Here is a 27,942-nt window from a genome sequence, read left to right on the forward strand (position 1 = left end):
CGTTTAAACACTTCGTATCCAGTACTGCACACAAGTTGAGAAATGGGGGAATAAAAATAAACATTTATGCTAAATTATTACTTTTTTTTAAGTGTGTATCATTAAGTAATATTATCTTAGTACTGGAACCAAGTAAACTAAACGTTTGTTAACAAGAAAATATTCTGATTTTTATTTTTTCACGTTATTATCAAGTACACAATTACAATAATGTCACACATCCCTATATGATTCTATGTATTTTGTTTTTTCTTTTTCTTTTTTACAAAGTGTACAGAGGGAGGGACATACAATATTTAACAGGGCATTTCTACAGAACAATAATTTATATTGTGTCCTTGTAAAAATCTGTACCTTTTAAAAACATTTAACTGAAACATCCATTTTATAGCATATGCTAATCAAATTATTTAAGAATTAAAACTAGTCTGTAACTAATGTCAGTACATTAACAATAACTACAATTTCATTTTCTCTTTATACAGACAAATACATTTTACAAAATCCACTTGACCAAACCTTTAATTACTCCTTTAAAAAAAAAGGTTTCAGTATTGTGCTTTAAAAAAAAGTGTGTATGATTCCAGACTACATAAGAGAAATAAAGTGTGTAAAGTGTTTGTGTTCTTTGTCTTTCAGCTTATTTAAAAAATATATAGTTCAAAATGGCTGGAACTTCTCAATAATATGGTGGGAATTTATGTGGAATTTATAGTTTTCAGCTTTCCACTTGCAAAACACTTAGAGAGAAAAATCAATCTGAACAAAGACATTTTGCAAGATTTCAATAGAAAATGTGCACCAAGTTTTCACACACTATGGACCCGATCCTGCAATAGACAGCTTTCAGGCAGACTGCTGTGACCACACAGATTCCCATTGAAGTCAGGCACCGGAGTCTGCTCCCCAGTTACACATGAAATTATCAGGATCTCTTTATTATTAGCAACATTAGCCAATATAGGACTGGATCAGTACGTCTGGCACTATTAATCAGACATCACAAAAAAGTATGGGGAAAAACAGCATTAGAAAGCATTAGCCTTGCCTCAAAAGACAAGTCCACGTTAAACTCAAGTGTTTACACTTACAATAAAACATATGGACTGGCTGAGCGATAGTTGCAGTTCTCAATAAAAAAACAAAATAGTAAAGATTTAGGACACAAACATCTGAAAGAGGAAAACTCATTCACTATGGGTCTGATTAAGGACTGAAAGCCAACTTCTGCATCCCTTGCTCCCAGTGAGTAGTCCTATTAAAGATAATGGAACTACTATCAGTAAGTGCTACTTGGTGGGATTAATGCTTGCAGAATCTGACTAATCCTATAGTCATTTGGAGCCACATCCTACAATCCTTACTCAACCAACCACTTACTTCAGTGGGAATTTGAATAAGGACTCCAGGATCAGGCCCTAATACATGACTTGTAATTAAGCAATTCAGTTTTGTTTTACCTTTTGTCATCTCAAGATACACGACTTTGTATCTTACACATTTATACAGCAAATAGTAACCAATATTGCATTGCAGCTTTATCTTAGTAATAGACTTCAGGGTGGTAAAATTACATACTACTGTAATGCTCTCCCATTTGTTTATAAACAGACTAGAAAAACTGGGTTAATTCTGGATACTAAGTATTTAATAAACAACGTTCTATTTAGAAACAGTTCTGCCTCTGTCAATTTATTTTTACAAGGATATCTGCATGAAAATTGGATCTCTGTTCCTTAAAAATCATCTGCTCCTACTATTTCCTACTTGAAGTTCTCTCTCTAAATAATACATTTGCAAAATTATCTGAGACATCTGTTGGACTTTAGAATAAAAGTAAAATAATTCCCAGCAAAAATGTGATTTGACCCAAATACTGCTGTTTCATGTTGTTATACATAAAATCATATTCAATTTGGGGGTACACTTAGCTGTACACACAAGAAGTTGCAGCCGATCCAGGTAAGTGGAAGACCTATATTTTATGTTTCCAATGTTACTCAGCGGGAAGTTGGGAAAACCGAAACTCTTTTGTGATACATAACCATTCAAAGACAAAGAAGCACAGAGAATAAACATAATACTTATGAATAAATTCTTACTCCAAAAAGTGTAAGCATTGAAAAAATGCCCCCAACCATCATTTTTACTTATTATAAAGGGAGGAATGAGATCCTTTGTAAAGGAAACCTGAATAAAAATGCAAAATGTATTTTTTGTTCAGCAATATTAGATATAACTGCTCAAATGGAAAGTTTTTAATTTGCCACAAGTTCTGTATACATTAAATAAGACAAATAGGTTGGCCCTAATAACATTATTCTTGACATTAAAATTCTCCATGTTCTTTTGTACATGTCTGACAATTTTAGCAAGAGAAAATTTAAAATATTTTTAAAATTCACAACAAAATTGTATTAACATGGACACTGTGAGTACCAACAAAGTCAGTAAGATAAATGTTTAAATAAGCTATTACGGTTGAAAAATTCAGTATGAGACAGGGTTTACTTTATTAAATGCAACTTTATTGTTGCCATCTTTTCCTCATTTATTAAACAAACTGAATAGAATTCAGAACACGCTATTGAACAAAATGTATAAAAGTCAACTAGAAGCAATAATCCTATTTGTATACAGCAATAAATCAAATGCACAGTATTTTTTATTTATTTTTTTTTGTGATCGCAGGTGATTGGCTTTAAAATAAGCTGACTGCCTGAAAAGCAATATCCTTTACAACTCTAAGCCATAAGTCTGTAAAAGAGACTTTAAGGCAGCCCAATATCTTTATGATGCCGCATAATGTGCTGGTTCTTCTCTGAAGGCCTTCGGAAACCTTTCTTGCAGTATTCGCAACGGTGAGGGTAGTCTTTTGTATGAATAGAAATAACATGCCGTTTGAAGCCTGAGGCATCTGTAGTGCTATACTCACAGTACTCACATTGATAAACTTTCCTGCCACTGTGTGTTTTCATGTGTTTTTTTAGCTCATTTTGTTGCCTAAACCCTTTTCTACATCTCTTACACCTGAATGGAAGATCCTTTGTGTGAACTGAGAGAATGTGGCGGCTTAGAATAAATGGATCCGCAATCTTAAAGTCACAATGTCTGCACTGGTGCAATTTTTTACCCTTGTGGGCTGCCACATGTTTTTTCAGTTCTGAAGGCCTATGAAAGCCTTTATCACACATATCACACTTGTGAGGGTAATCCTTTGTGTGGACTGAAATTATATGCCGTTTCAAATCACTTGAGTTTGAGCTCTTGTGGTCACAATGCAAACACTGATGTGTTTTGCTTTCTTGATGCATAAGTATATGCTGCTGCAGCTCTTTGGTATCTGAAAAAGTCTGAAAACAAATATCACACTTGAATGGCATTTCCTTACTATGTTTAGTCTTTACATGAGTTTTCAAATTAGAAGAGTCAGCAGACCTGTAATCACAATACTGGCACTCATATGGCTTTTCACCAGTATGGATTCGCATGTGCTTCTTGAGCTCTGACGGATGACGAAATCCTTTGCCACACTCTACACAAATATGAGGGAAGTTCTTGCTGTGGACAGCCAGAAGATGACGACTCAGTAACCCTTGTTCCGCTGTCTCATAATCACAGAATTTGCACTTATGCATTTTGTTGGCTCCTTTGTCCCTATGCACCATCTTGTGAGTAAATAAAGCTCCTGCATGAGAGAAACTTTTCCCACACTCATCGCATTCAATAAGCTTTTCTGTTTTGTTAGTCAGCTTGTGACTCTCCAGGTGGTTATGTAAACTTATTTTTTTATTGGTAGTGTAATCACAGTCCGTGCATCTGTATTTCTTCTTAGTAAGAAGGTGCTCTGGATGGTTCTTCATGTGCCTTTTCAAGAAACCTCTGGATTTAAACTTCTTTCCGCAAATCATGCAAGGGTAGACGGTCAAAGGATGGCCATCAGGGCCAATGATTATTGCTGAAAATAAACAAAGTATCATGAAATTGACCGTCAAACATTCTACTTCAAATAATTTAATTAATAATATGTAACAATAAGTAGTACTGTTAAATAAATCCAAATTAGTTACTTCCATTAATGTTATTAAGTTCACTTTAACCACTATTCTGCACTAATCCTATAGCACTGATAGTCAGAATTTCCCAACACTAACAAGTGCAGACTCAAAACTTCCATATTTGGCATTACTGTCAAATATGAGACATACAGAGAGAAGGGCATCTTTACAACCAATGAATCAATGTCACACAAACTACATGAGAGAAATTTGTAGAAACTCAATAAGGAATAAGTTAACATGTCAGTGATTACAGGTCCTTCAACATTCTCTCAACATAGTCTTTAATCAGAATCGACATGTTTTAATAAAAAATGGAAAATGTATATTAAAGGACAACTTCTATGAACCAATGACACAACCTCACACAGCAAACTATTTATGCTCCCCATAACATTCCAGATTTCAAAGTTATACTTTTCAACAAAATGAATAAAGTTCATTCACACCACAAACACTCCTATGCAATATAATTTCTGTAATCTATTGTACATTCTGCTTGCTATGAGATCAGATAGCAGCAATGGACAGGATGGATTTTTTCATGTACGAATGGCAAGAAGTTAGCAATCGTTTCTTTCGGAAGCAGAACTTACATGTATCACCCATGTCTTTTTCTTCTCAAGATTATACTACTATAATGAAATCTACATAGGTTTACACATTAAAACCACCCTCAGACTGAAGTTGGTACAAAACTCATCAGCTCACTTGTTAAGCGGAACATCGTCCTGTGAGCATATTACATTGGTGCCACATGAACTGCACTAAATAGCCTAAGACCTACGTATCTGAGAGACTACCTCCCTCCTGATGCCATATGTCATGGTTACAAGCAGGAGAAATGTTCAAGCTGGACTCCTCTTGGTATGAATGGGAGTGGGTCAATGGGAGAACATTTTATATAAGGGCTCCTCAGCTTTGGAACTCATTCCCTCATCTTTGTCCAAATTAGCCTGAATTTGATTACCTTCTGGGAACTCTGTGAAGCACATTTTCCCCCAAATAAGGGAGAATTAACTGGGTAATTGGTGGTGCAAAAGGAAGGATTATTTCAACCTCTAATTTGCCTGGTCTGCTATGTGGGGGCTACATGAAATAGAACTGCTGCAGCTTAGTTACAATGGAAAGGAATTGTTGATATTTGTATTTTAAGTCAAGAACACCTAAATAAATGGAGAGGTGCTCTTTTTACTTCATTAGAAAAATAAGTAATTCAGTGAAGGTAGAAGCCTACTACTGTCAACACCATGCAGCTGCTCTTATGGTTTCAAGTAAAGATTCTGGAAAAACCATTAGGGCAACTTATTTCATAATTATAGTAAATTTAAGAGATACATGAGAGAACATGTATAGAATTTATACCAGATAAAGTAACTTATGATACTCAAACTTCTTTAGTTACTTGTTAAATTAACTGCCATAACTAACTTTATTCAGTTTATTGTATATACAAAAAAAGACAACCAGCTTTTTAGAAAAGTACCATTTACAGCAATATTTTATTTGGCCAAGATCAGTTTTTGAAAAAGGTTGTATATGCTAGTCAATTCAGATTTAACAAATTAAATGTATAAGAATTTAACTTTTTGCCACAATATTGCTTTTGTTTTGTCGGAGAAGGATTCACTTCCATTTGAAGCTGTGATGTTAAGTTTTAACATTTTTATTTCAGACTTTTTAAAAGAAAATACAAGTTGGGTATGTGAGCTGAACAACTTGCCAACAAATCCGAGAAGCAAAGTAACCATATTCTCTCTAGAGAACATTGTGTCTTCAAGACCTCAGTGGCAATGCACATTTGTATATGAGCATCCATATGTCTCTATCAAGGTACTTTTATGGCCCTATCACTAAATTACCTAAGCATCTAAGTACTCACCTGTTTGGTACTGCCTGGATTCAGGTCTCCTCCTTTTCTTTGGTTTTTGTTTAGCTAGTCTCCCAAGTCCAGTAGACTCATCTATGTGCAAGAGAGCACTTGCAGTGCCATTCCGACTTTCAATCCCATCAGTATTATTACCTAATAAAATAGATTAAAATTACCTACCATAGTTACTCTAAAATTTATTTGGACTATAGAAACTATAATGATAAATGAAAAATAGGCAAGAGAACCTTTTAACTTGATAACTTTTAGCTAAACTATGGTAATGTTGTTAAACCAAAAGGCCATTAAAATTAATTGATCCACAAGCACTCTTCATATTATACGACAAAATTTAGGACTAAAACAACTGTATAACTGAGTATAAACTGAATGGTGCAGATACTGGATTTGTATGGGGAAGGATCTGGATTCAAATCCAATGTAGTTTACAGAAGAAAACAGAAGTCCATTTCACAAAAAAGTTTCTCTCTTTCTAATCTCAATATTGCATTTTAAGAAAAGATTTTCCCATACATTTCTGGTTAGTAATTCTGTACAAAGAATTTCTAATCTCAGGGAACAAACGCAAGTCATACGTTTTATACCTGATGTCCATTATTCCATCAGGGTTCAATCCTGTAAGACCTCTGTGTGTGAATGCCCATTCTGTACAAGCCAACTGACTTGACTTGAAGATAATGAAAGTTCCATATGCAGAGAATTTGCAGGGTTGGACCTTTAATTTGGGAGTCATTGCTGAATGTGCCAGAGACTTTAATAAGAACTAAAACAACATGAATATACATAACTCACACTCTACGCAAATCTGGATATTTAACTTTGTACAAATTACTGTAGATACTCGTTCATAAGCAGAATTTTTTTAATAAAAAAGGGAAGCACCAGAGGAGGGGGTCGGCTTATGAACAGGTATAGAGAGGGAGAGGTGGGACAAAGCCCCTCCCCCCAACAGAGGGAGCAAGAAAAGGCAGCACAGCCAGCAGAGACAGAAGGGAAGAAGCGGGGCCAGAGTCTCTCCGTTGCTGGCCACGCTGCTCTCCCCCCAGCCTCAGAAGCAGCTGCAGCTCCAGGGCTGGCAAGCTGCAGCCACGCCCCCCAGCCCCGCCCCCCAGAGCAAGCTGCAGCCGCCCCGCCCAGCCTGCCGGAACAGCTCCAACCAGGTCAGAGACATCCTCCCCTGGCCCTACCCAGATAAGGTGGGAAGGGATAGGATGCGGAGAGTGTGGGGGTCCTGGGCTAGGGGTGGGGTCATGTGGGGGGTGGTCACAGGGGTTACTCCCCTGACTCCCAGCTTCTCCCCCCCAAATAAATTTCCCCACCAGTTGCTGTCCCGACCCGTCAGGGTAAGCAGCTGGCACACCGGGATGCTTTGTTTACTTAGGTTTACTTCCGTGCCTGCGGACACTCGAGGTAAGGCCCCCCAACGGCTTATCCTGATGGCCCAAGAGCCAAAGTTTGCTGATCCTTGAATTATAGAGTCCGCTTATGAATGGGTTATAAAAAATTTCCATTTTTACTTATCCATCTTGGGGGGGGTTGGCTTATAAACGAACCGGCTTATGATCAAGTATATACGGTAATTTTAACGAGAGTGAACAATACACTCAACACTCTATAAAACAAAGAGGAGGATACCACCCATGCCCCAAGGAGCTTACATTCTAAATATACAAACAGTACCAGAATGACATATAACACACCAGATAATGCGTTTAACTACAAGTGAAATCATTAAGATTTGTTTTTTATTTAACAACACATCTTTTGTTGGTTGTTTAACACTGATAAGATTTTGTGGAATATGTAAGCTTTAAGGAGTGGTCTCACGAACAGTGGTCTCTTTATGCTCCAGGAGAGGGAGGCAGTTCAAGGTGGAAGAGGTAGCATATAAGAAGATGTGAAGACAAGAATGGGAAGAGGACAAAAGAAGCAGCTAGATAAAAGTAAAGAGTTGAAGTGGGTTTTTAGGAATGAATGAGAGAAAAAAATGCAGGCAGGAGCAAACTCGTGCACAACCTGAGGATTCTAAACTTCATGTATCAGCTGAGGAAAGCCAGAAAAAGGGCTGAAGAGTCTGTGTGGCAGGTGACAGATGATTTTAGAAGTGAGAACCAATTTCACATCTGACAACAATAAAACATAACTGAGCTATGTACACAAAAGTCCTTACAGATTATGACATGACAAAATTGGACCTAAATGTTCTCAAATACAGGAAACTGTTTTCCCTACTTTCTAGAATGGAAAGTAGTTGAGCCACTGAATTCTGCCACATTGCAGCAGAAAAATAATAAAATGTGATTTTTTTTTTTTTAAATCTCCCCAGTAACATTACCTCCATCACTCTTTCCTCCTTTGAACCTGTCACTGACTTTGAGGTTTCTCATCTGATATCCTCTAAGCCCTCTTCAACCTGCCCCAGTGACACCCAGGCCTTCCAGGCCATGACTTCTGCTCCCCTTTTCTCACCTCTCCCATCAAATCCCATATCCTGACAATACAAGCACACTACGGTTTCCCACGTCCTAAAAAATCTCCATTTTAGACGTATCACCTCTCTTTCTGACTACTGTCCTCCCTTTTTTCCTTCATTTTTAAAACTCACTGAATGTGCTGTCTACAACTGTTGATTTGAGTTCTTCAAACTCCATTCTGGATCCCCATTGAAACTGCACTCACTGAGATCTCATATGAATTCTTCATGGCCAAATCTAAGGTCTCAACTCCACCCTTACTAATCTCTCAGCACTTTTTAACAAACGTTCTCCTTCTTGACATATTTGTTCTCCTTGCCTTTAATGTCACCATCTTCTCCTGGTTCTCTTCATCTTTTCCAATCATTTCCTCAGCATTTCATTGCCCCTTTTCTCTGACATTACTGACACCACCACCATGTTCTATGTCACTTAGATCTGTAATCGAGATGTCAACTTTTATTCCACTCTCTCTCTAGCTCCACACATCCAAAATATATTCAAATCTTGCAGCTTCGTCCTCAGAAACATTTTTAAGATCTAGAATTTTCTCTGTCTGCACAACTAACACTTTCATCCAAACCCTAATCATCTATCTCCTCCTTCTCTATCCTGGAAAATCCACTTCAGTCCACTCAAGTCCATCCACATAGGAGTTAAGATTCTGCCCATATTGCTCCTCCTCTTTTGAGTACATCCACTGACATCTCTTTCCCATCAGAAATTCAATTTTCTTCTCATCTTTTAAGGCCCTTCATTACGCTGCCCCTACCCACTTATCCGTTCTTCTATCTCAGTGTTTCCCAAACTTGGGACGCCACTTGTGTAGGGAAAGCCCCTCTCGGGCCGGGCCGCTTTGTTTACCTGCCGCGTCCGCAGGTCCGGCCGATCGCGGCTCCCACTGGCCACGGTTCGCTTCTCCAGGCCAATGGGAGATGCTGGAAGCGGCGCGGGCCAAGGAACATATTGGCCTCTGCTTCCAGCAGCTCACATTGGCCTGGAGCAGCAAACCGCAGCCAGTGCGAGCCGCAATCAGCTGAACCTGCAGACGCAGCAGGTAAACAAAATGGCCTGGCCCGACTGGGGCTTTCCCTATACAAGCGGCGTCCCAAGTTTGGGAAACACTGTTCTATCTTACTGTGTTACCTCTCACCTCATCTCTTCCAGGTTGCTAATAATGCCAGCCTCGATTGTACAGTCATTACCCTGTTGTTCTTCAAATCCCTCCTCAACATTCACTTCAACTGTGAGGACTACGTGAAACTTTCAACTAATAAAAGACAGGTAGGTATACAGAAGGGATTTTTTTTTTTAATGACTCACAGCTACTCAGCCATGTGTTCCTATCACTGTTGCCTTTATCCTTCCTCCTTCATTCTTTAGTTTGTTACACCACTTGTTGCAATTTATTTAAAAGTATACTGTAAACTCTTTGGGGCAAGAACTGTCTCTTGCTATGTGTTTGGACAGCACTTAGCATACAGGGTCCCCATCTTGATGAGGTACCTGAATGCTTCTATAACATAAATACATAAATGATCTACTCCAACAAGGAGAAAAGTCAGTTCAGATCTCAATTAGTGCCTAGATACCAATAATCAAGAACAACAATTCTGAAATATTGGAGAACAACTCTGAGTTCTACCCAAGAATTATATAAATGGAAATTACAGTAACAGTGTCCCCTTCCTGCTTGCTTTTTAAAAGTATTTCATTTTCCAAGTACCAGACTATATATTTATGCACTCATCCAGGCACCCCAAAATAAAGTCACACGTTGCTTCTCAGCTAAGATTTACATGAATCCTACAGTTGTCACTTTTGACAAAAATATTCCTCTCTCTATATCCAAGCCAGCCTTTATTGTACACCAAAACTGTGAAGGCCAGAGGTACTCAAGATACAATTTTTCAGCTGGAAGACTGTGTACTTCTTGCTGTACCTCCTTCTACATTATTTATATGAAGGAAATGCCTGTTAAAATGGAAACAAAGAGAGGCTTGCTTTAAAATTTTCATCTTTCTTTTCAGGAATCTGTTTAGAGATGTATGGGTGACAGCATTTTGGAACTGTAGGACACACAATGCCATGACATTCTGATTGAAAATGCTTTTGCAGATATTTTGCTACCACCAATCCCAGTCTTGAAGAAGTGCTTGTACATGACCTACCATAAGCTGCTGCCCAAGCTATGGGCATAAAAGTTTTAATTTCAGTGTCATCAATTTGCTGTTCATGGGCCACTGCTGCATCTTCTTCCCCTACAATCACTTCCATATAAACCTCATCCGCAAGTTCTGCAACATCTAACAGAAAAAGAAATTAAGAATAAGCAGCATTAATAATAATTTCACATAATTGAAAATAAAAACCCTGTCCCCCAAAAAAGGCCACCTACTTACTTAAATCTTCATCTTCATGCTGAGAATCATTTACAGTCATGTAAACCATTTTTTCCCTTGGAATACGAACACTGCTGTTTTGATCAAGTAGTCCCACCCCATGATCATTCTCAGATTCACTCTCCACAATGTCTACTGTGCCTCCTAATTAAGAAGACCAGAATAAAAGTGTTTTTTTAAAGTACATTTCTACCAAATTACATTCTAAACTGAAAAATAATATAAAAAATGTTTATATTCTTTAACATGTAGAATCCATGGCTCTTCACAAATGATTTGAGAAAAACCATAGTCTCAGAGTATACAGGATTTCAGAAGTCAAGTTAGAATATTTTAAAATGACCATGCTGATTTACCTAAATCATCTTCTCCAGGATCAGCTTTGAAGATATATACTTTGATGACTTCTGGACAAATGCTGTCCACTTTACACGGATCACTTTCTGAATCTGCTTCCATGGTAATTTCAGCAGAACCTTCATGTTCTATCTTCCCAGTATCATCCACTACAAAGACACATTATGATATGATCACACAATCTATACAAACAGCTGCAAATGAGAGAGGATTCACTTTATCATTTCAGTTTTAAAATGGTTAAAAATGAAAATAAATTTACTGGTTTGACACTGGAGTGGAAGAAGCCACACAAAGAATTGCTTAAAAAAAAAAAAAGGAGAGAGACGGAAGCAAATCCAAGACACAAGATTTTCATCATCTAGATAAGATAAAAGTGATAAGCTGCATCACTCTATTAGAAAAAAAGGCAGCAGCATTCTTGCATTACTTGATGAAACAAGAGCAGCCCGTATGCCCTATTTCAACCCAAGCTAGCCAAAATATATTGGTGATGAAGGCAGTAAGAGAAAGGAAACAGCCACAGTGAAGAACACAAAACTGCTTCACAACTTCTCTAGGTTGCCCTTCCTTGACCACTAATATAGAGAACCAGTACTACAATTTGGAGCAAAGAGGAGAAGATGAATGACAACCATCAGGAAATATCCCAAAATAGCAAACTGCATAAGAGGGGGAAAAAACACATACTAGTACTTATTCTACAGCCCAGGCCTCATACACTTCTTCAATTTTTAACAACTTTCTCCCCTCCACATACACATCCAACAAGCTATTAACTCCCTTCCTGTTAAGAGCTGTCCTTTACTCCTCTCACCTCTCCCATAAGGCCACATATTACAGATGTCCCTTCAGTTGAGAACTGGACCTAGCTCCCTTCTAAGCCTATTCATACTGCTCCTTTATTTGGCTAGAAAGGGGATTAACTACATTAAAACACTAGGTCTGTCTTTTCCCACTAACCAAGAAGCAGCATTTTAAGCAATCCCAGACCCTGCCTGCTCATAAAAATGGGACCAAGTTCAGTTTCAAACTAATGAATTGCCACTCTAACACTGACAAATTCTAATTCCATTAATTCCTGTCAACTTCCCCACAGAGAGAAATTTAAATTGTATGGAGTATTACAGTCCTATATCCATTCCCCACTATTATTTTGAATTCATTGCAAAACAATCTCTTAAAGGAAGACTGTGCCTGTTCCATTTCTGCTCCTCAATGGACTTCCTCCAAGCAGCAGAATGAAAATATAGTTCACACACATATACCCACATTCATGTGATAAATTTATTTTCCACGCAGTTTTTAACTGGCTCACCTGCTCTCTGCCCACTAAGCCACTAGTACCGGTAGTGCTTCAAACACGGCAACTTATAAGCAGCTTCAGAAATCTGACATCTTTTTAAAACACATACCATAAGAAAATATTTCTTCGCCCAAATGTGGCCTTTTATCCCAAAATATTAATTTCCACAGGCTCACAAAGTCCATTATCTCACAACCCTACAGGGATTTCCCATTTCCAACAGGATCCAGCATTTCTTCTAGCACTGGCAGAGTCCAAAGAACTGGACTTAAAATATATGGCATTATGTACAATAAATACTTTAAGTCTCTTTTTGAGGTTTTTATGGCTCCTTCAAAGTCATGTATAGTTTGGAATCATGGTAACAAAAGGCACAAATTTTAGAGGAAAAGAAATGCAAAACAGTACCAATAAAATCTTTTTAAACACTAAAAATTTTCTAATAGCTTTCTGTAACATGTGGCATATACAGACTACGTGATGTCATGGTATAAAAATCTTATTGGCTCATCTGGAATGATCTGCATTAGTCAATCATGGTTTTGCCACTCATGAACAACGCAGCCAGCCCGAGCATCATGCTGACCTCCTTTGTAAAGTGCCTTGAGATCTACTGATGCAAAGCGCTATACAAGACTAGGTATTGTTATTATTAGTGCAATTATGTCAACATAAAACCTTTATACCACATACAATCGACGTATTCTGTCTCTCAGCCGTACTATACATACATTTACACATGCATAACATTTCTCAACAAGGAATGTAAATTAGTAGCTATCACTATTTGCAGAGAATATTATGCATTATATTACATCACAAAATATTAAAAATGTTCTTTAATCTACTAGTCCCATCACTAGAAATGGCAGCAGGAATGCACCAAACACTATTTTTTCAAGTGAATGATGAATGAACACTGCATAATACATTGCTTCCAAAGTCCCAGAAAACCAAGAGTACTATCTGAAATGCCTTTAGGAACAAGATCCTAGATCAAGAGAATGTCCTTGTTAACATAGCTGTAATGAAACTCAGAACCTTTTAAACGGAGAAAAAAGGCAAGACATTATGGTGATATGTTATTACAGATCACTTTGAAAATGCAACCTTACAGGAGGTGTTCTCAGCTACCTGGATGTACTTTTATAAAAAATTCCTTGGAATACACGAGACCCCAACTATAAATAAAATTCTGGCATGGAGGGGAAACGTATTATCATCATTCCTCAAGTATACTTTTTGTTTTGTTCCTTCTGTAGGATTTAATTACTCCCTTCTGGATTGACTATCAGCACTGTCCATCTAGATAGTGCTTTCTCATCAATAAGGCTTGATACTGCACCACTGAAGTCAATGGGAAATTTGTCACTGACTTAAATGGATGCAGGAACAAGTCCTTAACAAGGAAAAAAGTAACTGAAGGTTCTAGAGTCCACAATACTATGTTAGGCAGGGATTGTTTTTGGTTTTCTTTTTTAAAACAATTAACTTCTAATTGTAGAGTCTGGTGGTTGTTTTTTTTTTTTTGTTTGTTTTTTTTAAATAATGTATAGAAGGTTTCTGGCTTACGAATCAGAAATTCAGTTCCTTCTCCAGATAATGGATAAGGTCTTCCTACGCTAGAGAGTAATCTTTGTGAAAAATGCAATTTTAAGGCAATTGGTGCATATTTCAATGTACAAAATTATAATTAGTTCGTTTCCTGACTCCCCTTCACATTATATATAAACCTCAGATATGACTCCTATTTAATAAAAGTATCCTTTAATAATCCTATTTAAGAAACAAAACAAAAACATGCCAAACTTTTAAAATGTGAGTATGTGTAGAAATATAGGACCACATTTTCCCCTTGGAGGAAAAATTCCCACACATATTTCTGGGAGAGTTTGCAGCATTAACATGCTAGCAGTGCTTGGCAAATTAGAGAAAGAGTAGAAAATATGATAAATAGTGCAGTAAGTTCAACAGGAGAAAAGTGGGGAAGAAAGGATGAGAAAAGAGTAAAAGAGAAGACAAGATCAGAGATAACAAGGAAAGAAGGAAAAGGAAATCAGAAGGTGAGATGGAAACAAGGGGGAAACAAAATATATCCCAGCAGGAATAATACCATTTCCCTCTCCAATTGGCTCTATATATAAAGCATGTTTCCACTGAAGTATAGTTTGGCTGCAGCTGCTGGCCATTGTCTGCTATCCACAGTGCAGCTGGGTGGTTGATTAGTGATCAAGACATGTAGTGTGCCTGCCACACTGAAGCATCTATCTATACTGGTTTATTTGGGCTTTGGTATCATCGTTGTAATTACACCTCTACCTCGATAGAATGCTGTCGTCAGGAGCCAAAAAATCTTACCGCATTATAGGTGAAACTGCGTTATATCAAACTTGCTTTGAACCGCCGGAGTGCGCAGCCCCGTCCCCCCGGAGCGCTACTTTACTGCGTTATATCAGAATTCGTTGTTATATCGGGTCGCATTATATCGGGGTAGAGGTGTACTTATTTTAGGGTGCAGTCTAAAAATGTTATTTTGGTTACATAGTGATTTTTTTTTTTAAATGAAAACTTTCCACGCATTTTTCTGCTTTTCAACCTCAGTTAGAGAAAATGTGGTTTACAAACATCAACCTGGTCAATGTTTAAAATGTGAAGCCTCTTAGATGCTTGAATTTTTAATTCAAATATATGACCTATCCATGGGTACTACCCCACACCTGTCTTACCCATGAATGCGCCAAACACAGGATGCTGCCATTTTCTTATATTCTCCCTCCTGGAAGTAAAAAAGGAAAATGTGTTCCTATCTGTTAAATTAATTTCTCAAAGAATGCATGTTCACTTGCTGGTGGTCTTCAGAGAGCTCATGATCACATGACACTGGCTCTTTTCTCATTTTGTTACTAAATTTACTCTAAAAAATGGCAAAAAATACACTTTCCTAATGTTACTTTTCTATGTATGCAATTGCTATAGTTGCTACAGTGATTTTACGTGATCACAAATGGAAGAGGAATGTGGACTGCACAATTGTGTGCAAAGGTAGAAGTGGTCCATCAAAGAATCTGTTAATGTAGTCCACAACATGAAAAATTTTGAGAACCCCTAATCTAAAGCATATCTAGATAGTCTCCATATGGAGGAATAACAGTAAGACCAAGAGATAATAAAGGAATGACTAAGAGCAGTACAAGGAAAAACAAAATATAGCTTATATATTAATAACATTGAATTAATCTGTTAATTGTCTACTATACTACTACCGTAACGTGAGTGGACAACGGAAGCGTTATAAGGACTTGCTGAAGGACAACCTAAAAAAATGTAATATTGACATTGATACTTGGGAAGACACTTGCCCAGGATAGTTTAAAATGGAGTGAAGTCCTACGTGATGGTCCCCTGCATTTTGAACTTGCTCGCCGACAAGCCGAAGAGGGCAGGAGGAAGGAGAGACTAGTCTCCAGTCATGGTCAACAGCCTCCTGCTGAGTCTGAAAAAATCTGTCCTCATTCAAATAGAACATGTGGTTCAAGGATTGGTCTTATTAGCCACTGGAAGACCCATAACTCCCATGGAAGATGATCAGACTTGGTAACAAGTCATCACACATCATCATCATACTACTACAGCATTTGCCTCCCACCAAACATTAAATCTAAAATGAAAACTTCTTATATATGAACAAATTGCACTACAAACTAGGTCAAAATGTGACCCTGGAAAGACCAAATGGTATAACCTTCTTACATTTCTCTACTCCAAAAATATACAAATTGGGCACAATTCAGGTGCCATCCTTTTACATCTACATACTAATCAATAAATACCACATCAATACAGTCCTTGAATCCAAAAAAATAACTCCACATTTACATCAATTTCACTAAGAATCTGGCCCCAAGTCTCTGGAGCCAGTCTGGAACAATAAGAACAACATGAGTTCTGTCCTTACATTGCCAAAGATTCTCACTATCACAGGTAACAGACAAAATACTTAGGATAAGTTGTTTGCCAGCTTCTAGAACAACTTGCTTAGTTTAGTATTTCCTTAACGCAAAAGGTTGTTGCATTCTTCCATAATGTTTATACTCAAGTAGGTTCCTAAACAGGCTGTATTTCCCAAACTGACTTTTCGCTCAATCTGTACATTTACACTGTTTATTTGTATTGCAACTGAAAAGCTAGACTTTCTGTACACTGAAATGGCAATTTTACTTCCTGATGTAGTCTAGTATATCTTGTGCCCACTTTCTTTTCCACACAGAACACTGTTATGATGGTATCCAACACAATGCCAGGCCATCCTGACATTTCTTTAATGGTAAGATGACACTGCGAACTTCCTACAATCCCAAGAAACAGAAATCTATCATAGATAAATTTCCCAGGACTCAAGACTGGTATCTGTCATTAGTCGGTCTTGGTGGGCTCTACAGCAAAGTAGCTCCAATTCCCATAATTTGGCTCCTGTCTACCCAGCACAGTAAAAACTAAGCTCTTGAATATTACTCTTACCAACATACCCTAATGTCTTCCACCTTATGATCAACATGCAGTGATCTCATAAACATTCTTGGCCAGGACAGTTACGCACAGTACCATTATAACGGTTAAATAGGGTCTGACAGCAAATGTTACTTTTTTGAGGGAAAAAACTATTGTGTCTTCCACCTTTAAGAACTTCCTCAAGAAAAAATAGCTCTGTACTCCCAGGGTGTTGATGAAGACAGCCTGTAAAACAAAAACATTTTTTATATCTGCTACAAAACCATGATTCTTCAATACTGAAGTCATATGGATTATGGTTCTGTTGACTAGGTCCATTGCTCTTGACCTTATAAAAATATCATCCAGGCGGATGGGGAAGAATGTGCCCCTTCTAAACCTAAGTAATTATACAATCACTGTTACCATCTTTGTGAATACCCTTGGTTCTGAAAAAGTCCTGTACTGAAAATGTTGGTTCTGGTACATGAATCAAATATTTCTTACTCTAGGCCCGATTAGGATGTGAATGTAATGTGCCTGCTGTATCTGTTAACATCATATAATTTCCTAGATTTCCGGAATACTAGACCAATACAAAGTTTCCTAGGTTAGCCTTCATCTCTTCAGATTTCCTATATTGATTATTTATATTTTACCATTCTTATTGCACAAAATATACTTAAAACATCCAGCACAACTTCTCTTCTGATGGAGCTGTTTCTATTGCCCCTGTTCAGCCACAAAAGCTAATTGCATGTCTCCTGCTTTGACGAACTGAGTAAAATCAGAAATGTAGAAACCTTAATGTCAGTTGGATGTCCAGCTCTAAGTTACTGTCCTCCCTGATAAACTCAACATCTTTCTGTCTATGGCCATTTTTTAACATTTTACTAAAATGTTACATTTCCATGTAGGGAGAAATGGTTTTGCAAATCATAATTTTGGTCTATGGCTAGAGGAGTCGGGTTGATGTGTGTCTGTCCATAATCTGTCTCCTTTTGGCCAAGATCTATCAAGAGTCCTCCTTAAATGACTTTTTCTGGCATGGATAAAAGGAAAAGTGTGGTTTATCAAAACCCTTGGAATCCTTTCCCATGCTGCTTAACAGCTGATAGTGGTTTTCATTCTCTGCTTAGGGATCCAAAGGCAGAGTTGAGTTAAATAGCCAGGACCCAGTTCAGATCAAACAACTGAGTTTCTGAGGGCAATCAAAGACAGAGTATCTACACAAAAAGAGGGTATCACTAGTGGTAAGAAGCATTATCTTGGAAATGGAATGCATACCAAGGAAATCAAGGCAGTCTCATATACATGAGAGATTTAATTTGTAATGGGATGATTCAAACAGTATATAAATTTGCTGAAGGAAAGTCTCACAGAAAGGAGATCACTAAGACAGGTACCATCAGAAAGAAAAATGCAGGTTCAATCCATAAATAGGAAGAAGGAATAAGAAAAGCATGTGTGGAGCCATTCAATTGTTAGACACTCCTTCAACCATTCTCGCCTGAGCAACAGCTAAACCAATCTTGAATAATGAGATGATGATCAGATTGAGAAGAAGCCAGGTACAAAGAGTAGCCTATCCAGCAAAGGAAAAACAATGAAAGGGAACCAACAGACAGAAAGAAGGTGGCAAGTGATCTTACCTAGGAATTCCATTGAAGAATATGGGACAGATAACTTGTGACCCATATAAAGTGATCACAGTAATATTCTGCCTCTCAAGTGACAGAGCATAATACAAAGGGCAAAAGTATTCCTAAGAAAACAGGAAAATGTCGATGTATTGTAGTATACATGGAAACCGGCAACATTTAGATACTATGATGCAGGTACCTTAGATTAAGTCAACCTCGCAAAATTCTACTCACCCATTTGCCCAAAATGATTAATTTAGATAAACATAATTGAAAAAAGTTGTGATAGAATCAAGGATGATTTCAGGGATTTGGGGAAGGGGGGAGGGAATCAAAGGTGAGACTGATGTTGGTGATCTTCTCTGAGAGCCATCTGGTTCCAAGTGCAACTGAAGAAGATTGAGCCTGAAGACCAAGACAGACATACACTGCAGATGTAAAGAGGAGAGCTTTGAATTTAAAAATCATTTGATTTTTTTTCTATAATGAAGTGACTATTCAGATTAGACAATCTCCACTCAACAAGAGGGAGTACTAATCTCCTGACTTCAAAACCAGTATAACTTGTTAGGCAGGCTTTAAACACAGTAGAAGGTAATGGAGGAAACTTTCATTTAACTCAAATTCTAGAATGTACTTTCAATTCAAAATATAAAGGAAAACAACAGATACACTTTACAACAAAAGATGAATATAAAATACTAAATTTACTTAAGTACCTGAGCTAGAAGGGCCAAATATATTACAAAAATATTTAAAAACACATTAGCATTTAATAGCAATGAAAGTAAAGAATCAAGTCAGTGGAGGAACCACGCTAGATCTACTTCTTACCAAGCAGAAGTAACTGACTAAGAATAAAAAACCTTGGTTCGGTTAAACATGATTAGGCTCTCTCATGTTGTCAAATCAATTACTCTCTACAGTTAAGAAGTCCAAAAGGATGGTTTCTTAGCTAGGGACCATATTGATCTCCATATTGATTTAAAACACAGCTACACAAGGATATTCGACACTAGGAAGTCAAATGTTAGGGAATTAAGAAATCAAGTGATCATGGAGGCAAGGAGAAGAATTATGCAAATCCGTAAGTGCGGAAAATGATATTATAGTTAAGCCAAATCAAACTAAAATTCCATTAAAAAATAAATATTCAAAAAACAACTAGTCAAAGAACCTGTACTGGAAATGAAGCAAGAATCAATATATTAAGTCAGTTAAGTTCCATTATTTGAGTCATTAAAATCTAGACAAAACAAATAATCCTGCAAGGATCAACGTAAATGGGCTAAATGATACAATATGTCTGTTTTATTTCAATGATTCTATGACAAAAACCCATTTAATAGCATTACTTTCATAAATTATATAGGAGCCAAGAATGTTAATCAGATTACACCATTCAAATCAGTGTTAGTTTGAGCAAAGGGTTATTTCCCACAGGGGAATTAACTTTATGATTTGGTGGTGTCCCTTTTCCCTCCTTTTCTCCCTCCCTTCTTCCCTCCCTCACACACACTCACTCACTCACACACACTCTCACACGTTTCAATACTGCAATTCTAATATACCATTCTACTGGTACAAAGGGGCTTAAAAAAATTCAAAAACCAAAATCTTGAGTTCAAGGTAGCTTCCCAATTATGTGCAATAGTGGCTGTCCTTTTTGCTAATTGTGTGCCTTCTCATGGTCAGTTTATTCAAGAGAAAAAACATTCTAGTAGAAAAGAAAAAAGTTATTGCTACATGTATTTATATATCTAAAAGAGGAGCTTAGCAAAAGCATTAAGGATAATATTTCAGATGCAAGACATTTTTCAAACTGCAGAAAAATAGAACAGTTCTGTGGCTGTCCCTCTTCCACTTACATGAAACCATTCTTTTGCTTTCTTAGTGATTTTGCAACATATACTGGAGCAATGCCAGGTTTATTTCCTATAGTTGTTATTAAGTAAGTGGCATTTTACATCTTTGTTACAGAAACTATTCATATAAAATATTGTTCTGTAAACTAATACATGAGTATTTTATTTTAAAAGGCTTATTTTAATAATCAGATAGCTGGAAAAACTACTTTATCTATATGAGCTTCATAAATAAACCACCTCAGCAGGAACACAATTATAACTGAAAATATTCATGCATATTTATGAGACTTTGTTTTTATAACTATTTCAGAAAACTCTCTCTCTGGCATTATTTAAAAGGAACAAAAATTTTTGAACAGCACCCCAGTCAATGTCATTCACTCTATCTTTTACTGCTTTCCCCATAAACTTACAGGAAATCATAAGGTAATCTTCACAGTTGCCCTTATCTTGGTGCTGCACGGGGATTCCATTGGCATCGATCACTGCTTCTGAGGCACAGTCTGCTACCAACACTTCTTCAGAAACTACATCTTCTCCCAGACTATCGGTGACAATTTCTGCTTCTACAACATTATCATGAACCACATGTTCCACATGTCCAACTTCAGGTACATGCATTGATTCACTTGCCAGTACATGTTCTGGTATAGACAATGCTGCTGCTGTTATGTCAGAAGCTAAAACATCATCTGGAACAGTGCAGTGTGCTAAAGAAACCTCATCAGCTACCTCTGTGCCCAGTACTTGTTCAGGAATAATGACAGTTTCAGACACATCTGCCTCTTCCATGATATCTGAGCATTGAACATCCTCAATAACAACATCCTCAATGACATCTTGGATGACTACAGAATCTGGATCATCAGGAACAAAGTTATGCACAGTTATGTCTGAGTCCACCACATCTGAAACAAATACTGTTTCTTGCACTTCCACAACAATCTGATCTCCATCCATATGTGCTGCATCTGATCCTGAAAAATATAATTAAACCAATGTTTAAAACATCCACAGTAATTCAAGGAACATGGCTGATATTTATGGGCTGTAAATTATTACAATTTGTCTTCAGATTATAAACAACGTATCTATCTACCACAAGCATTCTGGTATCTTTGACCATATCTATTTAGAGAGAGACAGGGCAGTTGAAAAAGCACTAGAAAACTGTTACTTTCTTATTAGCCGCTGACATTTCTTCGACAAATTAACATAGACCAGTTTTCTAGCATTCAACTAAAAGAGACCATCATTTTTTTTATGGATAAGGTCAGCCATTTTTGAGCTTCTGCCACAACCCCCAAACACTTCTCCTTTCAGAGTATCCTGTAGCCAATACATTTTAGTTACATTGTTCTGAACTAAAAATAAAATCACAAGTGCAGCATTCAGTCCAAAAATAATAATAAAACAGCCCAGCCTCATTCAGTAACGACAACTGACTGGTTATAATCTATTTTATGTTTAACATGAAGGGCCTCATATGCTTTATCTGCTGTCAGACCTGTTGGGTCAAAAAACGCATTTGGCTCATGTGGCTGCAGTTCAAGTCCATCTTCATCCATGGCCTTTAATTCTCATCAGTCACAGTGCCTGAAAAAAATAAAGAACAGAAAGGTTACTTGCCCAGTACTTGTAGTTCTCTGAGAGTTCCCCATGCATATCTCAAACTCTTATTCAAAAAGTGAAATCCTAGCCCCATTGAGGTCAAAGGCAAAATGTCCCTTGACCAACATTGGCCAAGGTTTTCACTCAAGGTGCCTGTACAGTTCCTAAATCTCTGGAAAGCCATACCCTTTGGGACTCTCAAAAGCATCTCATGTGACTGAACATTCAAGGCTTGAACAAAGGGTAGATCACCCCTAAACACCTCAGTTCATTTTTCCTGAACCTCTTATTTCAAGGAGGTATAGAAAACTCTGAGGAAGATGGGCAGAGAAAGTGAATACATACAGATATTCCCCAAAGAGAGAAACCTCTGCAAATTTCCACTCATGAGAGACTGGTAAACAGTACAACCCAGATGGATGATGGGCTGAGGAGTTCTCAAATTAATAATGATTACAAAATTACTCAAGGTGAGTAAAGGTAGATGTCTAATAGAATCAGAAATGGACACTGCTCTGGGGTCGCTTATGTTCACAGCCTTTGGCAGCCAGAAAGGAACTAAGGCAGCTAGGGCTTGAATCTCATACCTCCCTCGGGGTCCCAAATGGTCACTGCCACAAGGTTCCAGACCCCCCTGTCACAGGCACTTTGAATCTCATGAGTGAGATTATGCAGAGGCTCCCTGGAAAAGCATCACCCATTTGCTTTTAGACTAAAAATACCATCTGGTCTCAAACATTATCAAATTTAAAATTCTATCAACTCTCTATAGTTTGAGAAAACGTCAAAACTTATTTGATGAATAGTAACTGATCTTAAATCACTCTACCTCCCAAAAAATCTAAATACTAAAAGGTTAAGAAATTCTCATTACAATTTACCCCTCTAATCTTAATTCTGCCCCCTTGCATATATGCATTAGAATTAGGGTTGAGCAAACCAGTCTGGACTAGTCCCTTGAACTTAATCCAAAATAGGGGGATTTGATGTGTAAGACCAGGAAGAGGCGACAGAATCTCCTTGAAGATTTCTTCCAATAAGAAGAATCATATCAGTAGGTGGAAGGCATGTGGTTTTCCTCCCTCCAAATACTTTTGCCAATTATGGGCAGGAACCCCCACTATCATCATAATGCCTTATTACAATGCATGAGCCCAATATAAAGAGTTAAGATTTTTATGGAAACCTAACTGAAAACTTCAACAATTTGTTTTCATTCTCCATCTTTCCTTTATATTAATTAAGTTTTTGCATGGGGGAGTTTCTTTATTTGATAAACAAACAAACATTCCCAAATACCCCCCCCCCCCAGCCAGAAGCAAATATATTCCAACCCCATCATTGCACAACCTAATCCTCTGCTACTCCCAGCTAACAAATCCTCCTGTTGAGAAAAATAATGTAAACAAGTTGGGGGGGTGGGGGGGGGAGAGGGAATGTAGCCAGAAATTAAACTATGAGAACAGCAGCTGCAGTCCGATGTAAAAAATATACTTTTTTTCATGGACTCCTTTGTTACTTGGAGAAGTCCAGTTGAACGACCCTAGATTCTGAAAAAGGATCTGCACTGACAAACTGTGGAGGACTGTAGTCCAAGGCTCCCCGATCTTGAAAAGGGATCTGCACTGACAGATTGTTATGGAGTTCTGTTGAAATCAATCAGGCCATTTTGAATGTCAAGATATTATGTCAATGGCACTCTGCACTGATGTAAGGGTCTGCCCAAGCAGATCCCTCCACAGATCTAGGACCCCAAATACTCATTAGGAAGAAACTTTTTTAGCTTTGGATCTAGGAAGGATCACAGATTTGTCAACTTTTGTTATCGTAGAAAAGCAAGAACTCTAGCACCCCAGGTATTCTAAGACAATCATTTATTCAAGTATTAATCACCAGTCCCAAATCTGTTCAGCTTTAGTAATTGAACAAGTTCAGGTCTATTAAGTCTATTAAGAATTTATTTCCTATAATAGTATGTTTTCCTGTGGTGCCTTCTTATAGTTGCTTCTTTTCCCTCTCTCTTTCTCCACTTATTCGTATCTCTCGGTATTTCCCTACATTATGTTCTCTGCTGTCTTACCTATATTTTCTCATACTACACCCCCAGTCATTTATTTCTCTTTTCTAACTTATCCTCTCTAACATACCCCTCTATGCATCCCCCTCATTCATGCACACACACAGGACTTGTAAATGTATCAGATACCTAGTAGCAAGAACTAAACCTGCTAGCCAAAAACTGACCAAAAAAAAAATGGAGTGACCTGCTCTGTCCCCAAGCAATGCCAAGTAGAAGTACTATTTCTGGATCCTACTTAATGGCTCCATCTTATCATATATATTAACCTTTGATAAGTTAGAGTCTGATGACTTTGAAGCCCCAATTCCCACTGGCTGCTGGAAGGAGAATTCACGCTCTCTATTCCCCACTCCCACGCCATGGCCTCCTTGCTCCTGTGATGGGTGTTATCCCATCTGTTATCCTATCTTTCCCACAAATTTCTGGCTACTGCACAGGGAGGTCTCCATTACTCAGCTTCTCCTTTTGGGTCCTTCTCCCCTAGGAATAACTCTATTGCTTTCCTCTACTACTGTTCTAAGTTCCAGAAGTGTGAACTGACCTGATTCTCATCATTATTCAAGGCTGCCCACAGATTCTGAGTAGCAGCAGTAAAAACTGACAAGTCTCTGGTCAGTTCTCACCCTGATGCAACTTAGTAAAGACACCAACAACAGTAGAGGTGCTAGAGCTGTCCTTCTGAAAATTCAGGAAGACAGTACTTTATTTGTTTAATTCTGTTCATGCTCAACCATTGAGATCAGAAATTTTGCAAAGGAAAGGCTTACATTCTGCAAATGTTGATTTCAGTCATCTGAGAAAGCTTTCCAAGCAAGTGGATTTTTAAGATTTAGTGTGGTGAATCAAGGACAGACTTTCTACCACTTGTAACTTGTACAACATAGAAGTTTTATAATTTTTTTTTAAAAAACTAGCCTCTACTGGAATAAATAAGATTTGCCTCAATACACTTTAAGACCCCAATCCTACAACTAGATCCATGCAGAGACCTCCACACCCATGTGGAACCCCAATGGCTTCAAAGAGCCTCTTTGCAGGTATAGTGATCCCCCTGCACAGTCAGATCCAACTGAAGTATCAGGAACTAAGTCAGTTTCATGTGGCTTTAGAATAAATATGACCTTAAATATTGCAGTTTAGTCTGTAAAGCTAAACTATAAAGACAGCTCTAACAGGATGCTTATAATATCTGCTTACATAAGCAATATAACTTTATTTGGGCAAATGAAAATCAAGGCAAATTTCTGATATAAGGACAGGTAAGAAAAAATATATTTGGAATACAAATGATATTAAAATGCTAGCAATTCAATAAAAATACCCTACAAAAGAAAATGCTTCATTTCCCAAGATGTTATTTACATCTTTCCCCATAACTCTGACCTTAAATACAATCATTCAAGAAAACAATGAATGGAGAAAGAATATGTGCAGGAGAGAGTGAGATTGTAATATGACATTGAAACATGCGAATTCCATTACCCAACTCCCTTCCAAAGGAAGCAAGAGGGGGAAGACTAAGGCCTGGTGTACACTACAAAATTAGGTCAGCACAACTACGTTGTTCAGCGGTGTGAAAAATCCACATGCCTGAGCAGCATAGTTAAGCTGACCTTAAATTCACATGTAAAATTCTTCCATCAACCTAGCTACTGCCTCTCAGGTGGATTATCTACATGGATGGGAGACTATGTCTTGTCAGCATAGGTAGTATCTACACTGAAGCACTACAGCACTGCAGCTGCAGGGGTCAGGGCCGGCTCCAGGGTTTTGGCCACCCCAAGCAGGCAAAAAAAAAAAAAAAAAAAAAAAAGCCGCGATCGTGATCTGCGGCGGCAATTCAGCGGAAGGTCCTTCACTCCCAGCGGGAGTGAGGGACCGTCCACCAAATTGCCGCCGAATCGCTCAACCTGCCGCCCCTCTCCGGAGTGGCTGCCGAAGCACCTGCTTGCCAAGCTGGTGCCTGGAGCCAGCCCTGGCAGGGGTGCCGCTAGTGTTTTAAGTGTAGACAAACCCTAAGATACAGCAAAATCATTTCTCCATCCTTACAGATGAGAACAACATACAAAAATCATTCACCCACCTCCATTCCCATAAAGATACCAATATACAGAGCAAAATCTCCCTCATCCCTATACCAAATTTTTAAAAAGCACAACAAAATCCTGACCCCACTTCCACTGGTGAAGAACAATCCGCAAAATTCCCTACCTCCCATCCCCAGTGAAAGACCCCCATCTACATCAGAAGTATAACTGAGTCAGGAGAACCAATTACAAGATTTTTCCCTGATCTGGTCACATCACAGTTTGAAAAGTAGTGTAGACGGGATCTAACTGTGTCCCCATAATTGGGTTAAAGCCCTGAGCAGTCCAATGCCTTAGCCTACAAGCAACTTATCACTGTGTTTAAACCAGGTTCCCCTGCCAGACTTGATCATTGAGACTGTACCACACACACACAAAGGAAAAATCATGTTCAAAATTACACCTTTATAAAGCAAGGGCTCAACTTCACAAATAAGTCCTAAAACCATGAAAAATGTTCCAAATACGATTAGCTGCTTGTTTCTTTTTCTGCATCTCCCTCAGTTTGGACAGTAAAACCAGCATAGTTTCCCTGTGGCCTACAGCCAGGCTCCAAACTCATTTTCACTCTCATGCCTTAACTCAGTGCTGGATGTTGGATTTGCAGACACTGGGCAAAAGGATGTTTCCTCTGGATTAAGAAAAGAGGGTGACGGGGATGTTTTGGGTCAGACTGAGTCTGTGCTGATTTTAATAAAACCTAAATCGGGGAAATATTTAGCCCCAAGTATCTTTCTGAAACTCTTCAGTGAAGGGGGCTCTCCAGCCGGGGCTGGGGGAGAACTCACTGCCCCCCATAGGCGGGCAGCCATTCTTCCCAGCGAGGGGACCCTTTCCCGGGCTCCCCTTCGCCCGCAGAGCCCCCTGGCAGGGCAGGGAGCGGCGTCGAGGGGACCCCGCTCGGGGCTCACAACAACTCAGCGTTGCCGCGCTCAAGGCACCGCCAGGGGGGAGGGGTGTGTGTCGGGCTGCAGCGCGGCGCGCCCTGCCCTGCCCCCTCCCGAGGGTGGTGGCGGTAGGGCGGGCGGGCGCCCTCCTCTCTCCGCAGTGCGGGGCGCATTGCTGGCGGCCCTGGCGCTGCAGGGGCCCGGGAAGCCGCCGGGGGCGGACAGCGCCAGCCCCTGTCACGCAGCCCCGGGGAGGGGGGGGAGGCAGCGGCCGAGGAGCGGGGCTGGGGCCGCCCTCGCTGGCCCGGCCCGCACGAGGGGAAGCCTGGCTGCTGGGACGAGCGATTAATTCAAGATGGCGGACGGCGCCCTGCCCCCGCCTCTCGCAGCCTCTGTGCCCCGCCGCCATCTTGTCTCCTCCTCCACAGGCTCCGCGAGTCCCTCTCGGCCGAGCTCGGGGCCTAGCCCCGCCGCCCCCCGGCCCGGCCCGGCCCAGACCCCGCTCCCCACACGGCGCGGCCCCGGCTGCACCGCACCCAGTCGCGCTGCGAGAGCCCGGCTCGCGGCCCTGCGGCCCGCTCCTGCCGGAGCCCTGGCGCGGCCTAGCTGCGGCCTCCTCCGGGCCTGCACTGCGGCGCCGCGCCGCGGCCTGCTGCGGGCACGGGGAGGAGAAGGCCCGGCCCGCGCTGCTTACCGTGCGGGGTGGCGGGCGGCGGCGCTCGGCTCGGGGCGGCCTCTCGCAGCGCGACTGGGCCGAGCTCGGCGGCGGTGGCTGCGGCGGGGCGGGCGG

The 27,942-nt window shown here is 39.3% G+C and overlaps 1 protein-coding gene across 3 annotated transcripts; it reads right to left on the reverse strand.

Annotated features, from left to right (window-relative positions):
- Nucleotides 1-144: 144 nt before the first annotated feature.
- ZFX (zinc finger protein X-linked) lies at nucleotides 145-27,942 on the reverse strand. 3 transcript variants are annotated; one of them, XM_054005945.1, is made up of 8 exons: nucleotides 27,847-27,942; nucleotides 21,995-22,083; nucleotides 20,901-21,464; nucleotides 11,182-11,331; nucleotides 10,826-10,969; nucleotides 10,595-10,729; nucleotides 5,941-6,081; nucleotides 145-3,958 (listed from the first exon to the last, which is right to left on the reverse strand). In XM_054005945.1, the coding sequence occupies exons 2-8, from the start codon at nucleotides 22,053-22,055 to the stop codon at nucleotides 2,772-2,774; spliced, it is 2,382 nt and encodes a 793-aa protein (XP_053861920.1). In that variant the 5' UTR covers nucleotides 22,056-22,083; nucleotides 27,847-27,942; the 3' UTR covers nucleotides 145-2,771. The 3 variants fall into 3 exon arrangements, with proteins under 3 accessions (XP_053861920.1, XP_053861921.1, XP_053861922.1); XM_054005946.1 differs by lacking the exon at nucleotides 27,847-27,942 and adding an exon at nucleotides 26,669-26,933; XM_054005947.1 differs by lacking the exon at nucleotides 10,826-10,969.

The sequence above is a fragment of the Malaclemys terrapin genome, chromosome 1, assembly GCF_027887155.1.
Source record: "Malaclemys terrapin pileata isolate rMalTer1 chromosome 1, rMalTer1.hap1, whole genome shotgun sequence".
NCBI classification, from domain to species: Eukaryota; Metazoa; Chordata; order Testudines; family Emydidae; genus Malaclemys; species Malaclemys terrapin.

Bases quoted from the DNA above. Each gene is read 5' to 3' on its own strand.
- ZFX (XM_054005945.1), bottom strand. From the start codon at position 22,055: ATGGATGAAGATGGACTTGAACTGCAGCCACATGAGCCAAATGCGTTT. The intron at 11,332-20,900 runs GTAAGTTTATGG...GTGTCTTTGTAG, and splicing joins AGATTACCTTATGATTTCCT to TGGATGATACTGGGAAGATA. The intron at 3,959-5,940 runs GTGAGTACTTAG...GTTTATTTTCAG, and splicing joins ATCCAGGCAGTACCAAACAG to CAATAATCATTGGCCCTGAT.